Source organism: Xyrauchen texanus, chromosome 13 (assembly GCF_025860055.1).
Source record: "Xyrauchen texanus isolate HMW12.3.18 chromosome 13, RBS_HiC_50CHRs, whole genome shotgun sequence".
NCBI lineage: Eukaryota > Metazoa > Chordata > Actinopteri > Cypriniformes > Catostomidae > Xyrauchen > Xyrauchen texanus.
In genome coordinates this window covers 35,271,458-35,281,486 of record NC_068288.1, presented here as the reverse complement: position 1 = coordinate 35,281,486, position 10,029 = coordinate 35,271,458, and the positions used below count along the sequence as shown (strand labels likewise).

Below are 10,029 nucleotides of genomic sequence, written 5' to 3'. Positions count from 1 at the left end.
TAAAGCAATAACAGTACACAATGATTATGTCTCTGGGCCACATACAAAAGAAAATTAATCCAAAGTTGAGTAAATTAAGCATGTGCCATTTCACTGTTTTAAGACCAAAGAAAAAAGGAGCAAAATAAAGGAATGACTTGCATTAAAACAGACTAAAAGACACACACACACACACACACACACACACACACACACACACACACACACACACACTCACACACACACACACACACACACACACACACACACACACACACACACACACACATGTTGTGTTTCCATGTTTTATGGGGACTTTCCATAGACATAATGGTTTTTATACTGTACAAACTATAGATTCTATCCCCTAAACCTAACCCTACCCCTAAACCTAACCCTCACAGAAAACTTTCTGCATTTTTACATTTTCAATAAACATAATTTAGTATGATTTATAAGCTGTTTTCCTCATGGGGACCAACAAAATGTCCCCACAAGGTCAAAAATTTCGGGTTTTACTATCCTTATGGGGACATTTGGTCCCCACAAAGTGATAAATACACGCTCACACATACACACACACACACACACACACACACACACACACACACACACACACACACACACACACCCACACCCACACACAAGAAATTCTGACCAGGGGTGAAAAGTAAAAGATGAATGATATGGTGAATGTGTGTGTTCACTGACTAACAGCTATATAACTTTCAATTTCTATGGTCCCCTTTTTAAACAGATACGTCCCAGTCTCAAAAGCACATTAACATACAAATTATGCATTGCACCATACCATCTACTTTCTTTGTGGCCTTTTCTCCATGTGTTCTCCACAAAATTAAAGTGATATAATCTAGGTGCAATTCCCTGCTTAAGACTTAAAGGAGACTATAATTGTTTTGTATGCAGTTAGATAGGCATAAAAAATATTCCATGAATTTAGGAATGAATGACAGAAAAAGAAAAAAAGTTCCTCAACTAGATCATGTATGCATAACAGCATCAGGATTCACAGCAATACAGCAACCAGCTTTGACTTCTAAGTTTGGCTTGCACATTTAAATATTCTTCCACTTGACTTTTCATTCTGAATTTAAATAAGTGCTTGTTAAATCCCAGATATTACGGGCTGGATACCATTGGTAAAAAGTCTTAATTACCTTCTGGGACTGAGATAAATATTCTCTGAAGTCTTTAAGGAGCCTGTGTATCAATTTCTGTAGTTTTCCTGACATGTTCTGTCTAAAATTTGTAGCCAATTCAGTGCCCTGTTATTATTTTGATTTAATAACCAACATATTTGAAATGTGAATGCCTATAGGTTTTAACACAGTCCTAATAACTTCAGTGCAAACAATGGGAACAATAGTTATGTAGCAATTTCAGTTTTTGTGTAATTCCGCTGTTACATTGCTCGTCATTCTTCTGCCTCTTGTTTAAACAGAATGACATTGTTAGAAGAAAATGGGAGTATATTTAAACACCCTACATTCCTCTCTCCTGCACCAAAAATGGAATCGGAGGCTTGAAATGTGCCAGAGGTGTGTGTGCTCTGTCTGTCTTCTAATTAGAGAAATATTCTCAGCGTTCTGTGAGCTGGGGTGGGGTTCCGGTCCTGAGGGATGAGAGGCACAAAAATACCCCACCCAGACATGCCTGTGTCTACTCTTTATATCTGTTGGACTGTTTTTAACAGTGGGAAATTAACCATCCTAGTCTCTAATTAGTATAGATCATCTTGCAGCAATTCACAACTCTCTACTACATTAATAATTTAAATTATTCAAACTAATTTGTGGCAAATTATATATCAAAACAATCCAAACGAATGCCAGTGAAGAGAAAATAGCAAAGAGCATTTTAGTAGGAATATGGCCAGCTTCATGCATTCCTTCATTTATTAAAAATGTTCAGGGTTGAATATGGACTAATGAATGAGAAGACTTAACAAGATGGACCTGGAGATTTTGGAAGAAGAAAGATGCTTCAGAACATTACGTAAAATATATTAGAATAGAAAGCATTTCATTTTTTATTATTTTAAAACAGCATTGCATTTTAAATATGTGTAAGAAATTATTGGAATATAATTTGTTATATATATATATATATATATATATATATATATTACTGCTTCAAAAAAGGGAAGGCAAATTGAGGCACTATTTAGTATAATATTAAATATTGCCCCTGTATTAATTAATGCACTATTTACTGTTAAGCTGATTTCAAAACAATATGTTTTGTGGAAAGTGCTATATATATAAAACTGGAATAGTTCACCCAAAAATGAAAATTCATATGTTTTCTCACCCTTATGTTGCTCGAAACTAGGGATGTCAATTTTCAGACATGTTCATAATCGATTGTCATGGAAATCAATGATCAATTAATCAATTAATCATTAACTTTAATATCACAAAATGCACATGAAAGACTCCAAAATATATGTGCATGCAGCCTACTGTTTAAATATAATTTAAAAGCAGAGACTATTTGCACAAAATGTTAATAGGAACCGAAAGCATCTTCTTTGTATTGTGTAAATAGCACCTGTCACACAGTGCAACAATTTTCACTAGTATGGAGGAAAGAAATAAATGAAAGACAAACTGCACCCTCAGGTGTCGCTGCTGTGGCGTAGTGTAATGTCATCTAGGACACTTAGTTTCCAGCCTCCCACAGCTCCGCCTACCACGACTGGAATAGCCTTCATCTCTCAAATAGGAGAAAATAAAATTTCATGAGAAATGTGTTTCTTTTTGACTAATTTGATTAGCAAGTGTAAAGCAATTTGTAAGAACTCAATACCTCAAATAAAAAATAACTCTTGTGGTGATGAGATGTCTGCTGACTGTGCCTTCGAGCTTTCTTGGCAATCACTGATGTAATTGTAGGTTTAGATAAAACAAGAAGACCAGAGGATCAACAGTGATTGTTGTCATGTTGTATTTTAACAAACTATCATGGTGTGTGCAGAAAATGATATTCATTTTGAGCGAAATGCTCGAACACTGATTAAATTGAGCCCGCCTCTTCTTTACATGAGAGGAAGGATGCGTCTGAGTAGTTCTTCTTCTGTATTACATACAGCAAGCAAGCAGCACTGTGCCCTCTAGCGGCTGATGAATGTATAGACAGTCAATTTTTTCAACATCTGCTAGCATGATTATTGAATACATGTGTTCTGAAATTAATGAATTGACAATCGATAAGCTTAATTGATCAAATTGTTAACGACAGTTAATCGATTATCAGTTAACATCCCTATTCCAAACCTGAGTGACTTTTTTTTTTTTTTTTTTTGTGGAACACAGAAGGAAATGTTAAGCAGAATGTTCACCTCCAAAAAGTAAACTAACTTATGAAATGATGACTGAGACTAACATGTTTCCTAAAATAATCTTTTGTGTTCCTCAGAAGTCATACGAGTTGGTGTAAAAAAATGTTGACAGAATTTTCACTTTTGGGTGAAGTATCCCTTTAAATTCAATACAGGCCGTTGGGCATCAGCTTCCACAGCGTCGCTTTAGAGTGGAAATTCATGCCACTGTGCAACTCTTGCATGGCTGACCCCACAACAGTGTGTGAAATGTGACACGGCCTCTGGTTTCCCCTATGAGGAGAGCTTTTACCAAGTGTATGAGTTATGGACTGGAGTGTGTGGGCTGTGTGGGGCAGAATAGGTGATGGGTGGGGTAGAGAAGGGGTAAGATACAGTAGGGTGAGACAGCCAGTGTGTGAGCGAGAGAGAGAGAGAGACAGAAACACACAGCTGTCCCTAGCATTCCAGGCATGTTGTCAATCCACAGATTGGAGAATTAAGGGGGACTAGGGACTGTGGACCATTCAGACACTATTCCTTTAGTTACTAAATTAATTTCCTATACGGAGCCTTTTAAAAAACATTTCTACCATTCTGACCAGTCCTGGGACAGAGGCCCCCAATATGGCAGACCAATATAACACCAGCAAAGAGAAAATCCTGAGAGATAGTCACACCAAGGAGATCGATTTGATCAACAGGGACCCCAAGCAGATCAATGAAGATGTTGTGAAGGTATGTGGAATTGTTGGTGTGTTACAGCTTTAACCTGATAGTTACAAAGTTTGGCACTTAAATGGTTGCTTGATTCAGTCAAAATACTATCTAAACTAATTGGGTCAGGAAAGTATTTTTGCACAACCTAACATTAAGCACAAAAACTAAATAAATGTAAATTACATTTATGATGAGAGAAAATGATCCAAAATGCATAAATATAGGGTTAATACAAGTAAAGTGGGCTAACTTGTAAAGTGGGATATCATCATTATGTGTATATTCTTCAATAACTATTAAATTAGTAAACTAGTTTGGGACAATATTTATGTAGCCATTTGTATTATTAAACAATGCCAATAAAAGATTGTCAGAAAGTGCCACACTTTACCTGTATTCTCCAAAAATATGTTCCCTAACCTAATCAACCATGCAGACTCCATGCTTATGTTTACTCATTAATTCACTAGCTTCCTAAAAAGCACAATTGAAATAAGTGGATTGGTTGACTTGCTTGCATGCATGCTGCACAGCACTGTTTGCTGTAGCTACAAGGCATGACCCAAAAATAGCACCAAACCAACTTCAACTGGCAGGACAGACCATAATATCAGTATTTATAGAAGGAGGTAAAAGGGTGTGTCAGAAAGTAAGACTTATTACTACTTCAGCAGCTTCCATCTGTTTCAATATTTCACATCACTGAGCAAAATAATAGCAATTTATATTGGCTATTGAGCTACATACAATTTAAGTCATAAATTACAGTATGGTTTTCACTCACTGTTGACTGTGAATGTAATCATCCTGTTGTTGTTGTTGTTGTTGGCAACTCTCTGTTGCTGTGATAGCTATTCTTGGTGGCTTTACATTTAAGGGAACATAGAATCTTTAATGGCAAATGAGAACTATTATAATCTGAATGTGTGTAATCTTCAACATTCCCTTCTATTGAAAATAGTTTCATAATAAGAGATACAGCAGTATTAGAGGAAATGTGAGAAATTCTGAAACTCTATCAGACCGCTATTCATTTATTTTTAGTTTCAGATTTACATTTTCACTAATCATTATCTCATTAATATTGCATATTAATAGCGGTCCCTGAAGATTTAAAACTTCTCTGCATCAGATCTTAAATAGATGTTTCATTAAGATGGAAAATAGCATACTAAAATAGTTCCTTTAAATGCTCTCTGGTTGTTATGAGATTTGAAGCTAAAATAAACAAGGTGTCAGACTGCCACCTACTGATAGGGGAATCTGATGTCAAATGTTGCTGTATGAAGAATTAATCATCATCCATGTTAGGAGTATCAACAGCAGAGTATTCATGCTACATGTCTGCCAAGTTTTATTGCTGGCATTGACTTTTGATTGCTCAATATTTTGTAAATACGTCATTTGAGACGGTTTCATATACAAATCTCTGCTTCATGCAAACAAGCTTGATGCAAGTACATTTACACTTTCATTTAGCAGATGCTTTTACCCAAAGTAGTTGAATCTTTCTTGGTATTGGTACACTTTTCCTGATTATCGATTCTGATCTCAAGCTGTCAATTTGATTCTGATTTTGATTCGGTGCAAATTCAATTAGGTTATTATGTTCTTTTTCCCTACATTTGAAAGCAATTTGATGATTACCAAAACCTGTTTCGATACTAATTTGAGTAAACATTGTTTTAAGTTCAAAAGTAATTATTAATGACAAATAGTCAGTAATAAGACAAGAACATTTTTCTTTTACTTTAAGTTTAACAGCAGTATAAAGTTTTCACATAAATATTCAGAAATTAAAAAAAGCAGTGGAATGTAACATAAAACTACTTAAATTACTGGTATTCAATTTATGATTATGACACATTAATAGTTTTTAAAACTATCCAGCCAAGAGCAGTGAGTGATTTTCGATTTTTGGTCATAAATGTTTGATTACTGGTAATATTAAAGGGATAATTCACCCAAAAATGAAAATTCTCTCACCATTTAATCCTCGATACCATCCCAGATGTGTAAGACTTTCCTTCTTCTGCAAAATACAAATGAAGATTTTTAGAAGAATATCTCAGCTCTGTGGGTACAATGCAAGTGAAAGGGTGCCAAAAAAAATTAAGCTCCAAAAATCCACATAAAATCAGCATAAAAGTAATCTTAAAGACTCCAGTGGTTAAATCCACATATTCTGAAGTGATATAATAGGTGTGGTTGAGAAACAGATCATTATTTCAGTCAGTTTGTACTATAAATTTGCCTCCCTGCACAGTAGGGGGCAATATGCACAAAAAATGCAAATCATCAAAAACAAAGATTAAGAACTTAAATATTGAACCGTTTCTCACCCACACCTATCATATGGTGTCTGAACTCATGGATTAAACCACTGGAGTCTTATGTGCATTTTGGAGCTTCAATCTTTTGGCACCCATTCACTTGCATCTTCTAAAAAACTTTGTTTGTGTTCAGCAGAAGAAAGAAAGTCATACACATCTTGGATGGCAAGAGGGGGAGTAAATGATGAGATAATTTTCATTTTGGGGTGAACTATCTGTTTAATGGAATGCTAGACAGCAGCTGGTCTGTTAGGGCATTGTCACAGAATTTTTTTAACATATTTCACCAGTTAGTTTTTGGGCCCACGCCTAGTCATTTTACATGGTTTGCCACAGAAAAGCTGAATACATTACAGGATAACACAATTGTTGTCAAAAGCAGCAATTAACGCTGTCACAATTATGACATTTGGCTGACGAATAATTGTGATTATGTTGATTAATTTTCTGTTTTAGGGCTGTGGCGATTAATTGTCTCATTAAGGGCTTTCACGATTAACTGTCATATAAATTGTCATATTTTTAAGGTGCTCTTCATACACCTTAAGAAGTCATTTTTACATATTTAACTTCAAATATATAAATAGAAAAATCATATTATTTCCTTTTAAGGCTATAAAAATGTGTGAATGACATGACAGTGCTTTAAATACAAAAAAGAAATGTAAAAAAAGTTTTTCCACTTTTCTCCCCAATTTGGAATGCCCAATCCACAATACGCTCTAGGTCCTTGTGGTGGCATAGTGATTCGCCTCAATCCAGGTGGCGGAAGACGAATCTCAGTTTCCTCTGCATCTGAGACCGTCAATCCACGTATTTTATCACATGGCTAGCAAATGTGGAGGCTTCACGCTATTCTACGTGGCATCCATGCACAACTCACCGTGCGCCTCACTGAGAGCAAGAACCACATTTTTGCGACCACGAGTAGGTTACCCAATGTGACTCTACCTACCATAGCAACTGGGCCAGTTGGTTGCTTAGGAAGTCTGACTGGAGTCACATATTTCTAAATACTTAAAATATGTCTCTTTTTTGGGGGGGTCAACTTTAGTTTTGTCAATTTGACATATAAACTTGCTTTTGAACTTTATTTTTATATACAAAAAAAATACAATTTTTCTATATATTTTATTATATTTTTATTATATTATGCAACAGTAAAACATTTCTTTCCTAATTCCTTCACTTTCACAATTTATTTTAATGCTCTAATTAAACCCACAAGCCCTTATTTCTCATGAAGCAAAACCTTTGCGATTTTGTTTAATAATTTTATCACTTCACAGAAATAAAGTGTGCGTCTCCTCTTTGTCACTGCGTGTCATTAACACAGCGTGTATGAACCATGAAAATTTGCCATCACACGATCATTTAAAGTCAATCCGGAATGCTTTGTGTTCACTGTCAAAGTTTATACTTGTTCGTTTACATTTTCGCGGGAGCCTCTGCTGACAGCGTGCATCAGAGTGCTTCACCTGCTCTTCAGGAAAGGAACTTGTTGACCTCCGCAGTGTGGCTCAGTGATGCTCAGATTTGGTGTTCAACTGAATGACGCATAAACACAACGTTCATGGCATTTATAATGTATATTTGCTTAAAATTCCCTTATTTGGGCATTAAAATGTGATTGGAATTTGAATGCCCAATAATCGTGGTTGTCTCAAATAACCGTGGTTAGATCAAATAACCTTGATCATGACTGGCCTAGCAGCAATGTTAACATGTTTTCTTTTTGTTAATCCAAGGTGGATTTTGAGGATGTGATAGCCGAACCAGATGGCACCCACAGTATGGATGGAGTATGGAAGGCCAGCTACACAACCTTTACCGTCTCCAAGTACTGGTGCTACCGTGTGCTGTCAGCTATCTTTGGCATCCCAGTGGCACTGCTGTGGGGCTTCTGTTTCGCCTGCATCTCCTTCTGTCATATTTGGGCTGTTATGCCCTGCATCAAGAGCTATTTGATCGAGACCCAGTGTCTGAGTCGAATGTTCTCTCTCTGCATCCATACCTTCTGTGACCCCTTGTTCGAGGCACTGGGGAAAATATTCAGCAGCGTTCGGGTTGCCATACGCAAAGAGGTTTAGATTTATTGGTTGATGTCAAAGTTTACATGTTCTGCCCTTGCAGGAATATATTTTATATCACAAATATTTGGGTTAAAGTGGTCATATCTTGAAGTCCTTTAAAACATCTAGAAAAGACTACTGGTACATACACAAAGCAATGATGAATGCCTACTGCTCCCTGTCTATCTGTATGTTTAAACCTATGCAATTTTTTTTTCTCCCAGGGTTTTGGGAGCAATTCAGGATTATTCCTTCTGCTTGTTCAGAAATTTTCATGTGATGAAAGGCCTCTCCCACTGACAATGGAGAATAAGTCTTATTACCTGATTTCGTAAGGTTTTTCTCATTTGGCTTGACAGAAGTAAAATGGGATGTTGATGAGCGTGGTGTATTTATCATGACAATGCAAGATGTATTCTTTACAACTACAAAATAAACACTTGAATGGTTGGATAGAATGGTTTGGAGGTGTCTTCTATCTTTAAGGGGAAATATGATTATTAGTGGTGCTTGCTAAGGAAAGCGTCTCAACTGCTATTGCTCGTACTTCAGGAAAGGGATTTCAACAACCCCTAACCAGAAGTATAAACTTCGAAGCATGACTTGTTCTTCACAGTTTCTGCAGCAGACATATGTACAGTAAATGATACCTCAAATGTGCAGTTATCGAGGAGTGTGGCGTTACTTTTCTAAGCGATACGCCATCAGTTGCAGACCTTAAAACAGATCTATGGGGTCCCACAAAACTCCAAAGCAACCTTATAGAAATGTGTTAAAAAGCTCTGAACACCATAGCAACTGCATAACAACGTCCTGCCAACCACCCACAACACCCTTAGCATTGTGTTTGTGTACAACACAAACAATATGCACAAATAATTTTTAATAACCCCTCAAATGGATAAATGTTATTACAATAGTTATTAATAGTAATCCTGCTGAAAAAAATATAGCTGGTCACCACCACATGTTGTTTTGGATGCTAATCCCCAGATTAAGATGCTGATGTCCCCACCAAGGAAGATCATAGGCCTACACAAGATTACGTCTACATCAAAAATTTAAATAAACAAATATAAGGCTTTTCAGTGCAAACGTTTTAGAGCACAATCTGAACATAATACTTTAAAACTTTACAGGAGACTTTTGGAAGAGCCACTATTGGTGAACATCATGTCATCATGTGCTCTTCTGTAATTTTTAGTGATTAACAATACCTTATAAAGTAAAATGCAGACTGTTTCTGTGCCAGCATGGTCATGAAAATTACAAGTTTTAAACTGTTAAATGTACAGGTTGTTCTGTAATGTTTAAATATTTACTGTAAATTTTTTAAATAATTATTCTGGTAATCACAGCTGCCAGTTTTTTATTTTATTAAAAAACAAAATTACAGTGTACTGTACTGTTTTTTTTTTTTTTCTGTTTAATTGAAAGGAATGGCTGTCAAACGTAATATTATAACAGTCTGATGATCTGATCTATTTGATTTCAAATAGCCTACTCACTGGATGATTGATATTTGGCTTATTATACTCAAATTCTTAAAACATTTACTCACAGTTAGAAGTATCAACACATACAA

The 10,029-nt window shown here is 35.9% G+C and overlaps 1 protein-coding gene across 1 annotated transcript; it reads left to right on the top strand.

The window, feature by feature from the left end:
• The first annotated feature begins 3,715 nt into the window (after positions 1–3,715).
• LOC127653822 (caveolin-3-like) lies at positions 3,716–8,892 on the top strand. Its single transcript, XM_052140601.1, has 2 exons — positions 3,716–4,057; positions 8,121–8,892. The coding sequence occupies exons 1-2, from the start codon at positions 3,947–3,949 to the stop codon at positions 8,460–8,462; spliced, it is 453 nt and encodes a 150-aa protein (XP_051996561.1). The 5' UTR covers positions 3,716–3,946; the 3' UTR covers positions 8,463–8,892.
• The last annotated feature ends 1,137 nt before the right edge of the window (positions 8,893–10,029 follow it).

What these genes read in the sequence shown, in the direction of transcription:
- LOC127653822 (XM_052140601.1), top strand. Translation starts at nt 3,947, where the DNA reads ATGGCAGACCAATATAACACCAGCAAAGAGAAAATCCTGAGAGATAGT. An exon ending in TCAATGAAGATGTTGTGAAG is followed by an intron (nt 4,058 to 8,120) that starts GTATGTGGAATT and finishes TGTTAATCCAAG; the next exon opens with GTGGATTTTGAGGATGTGAT.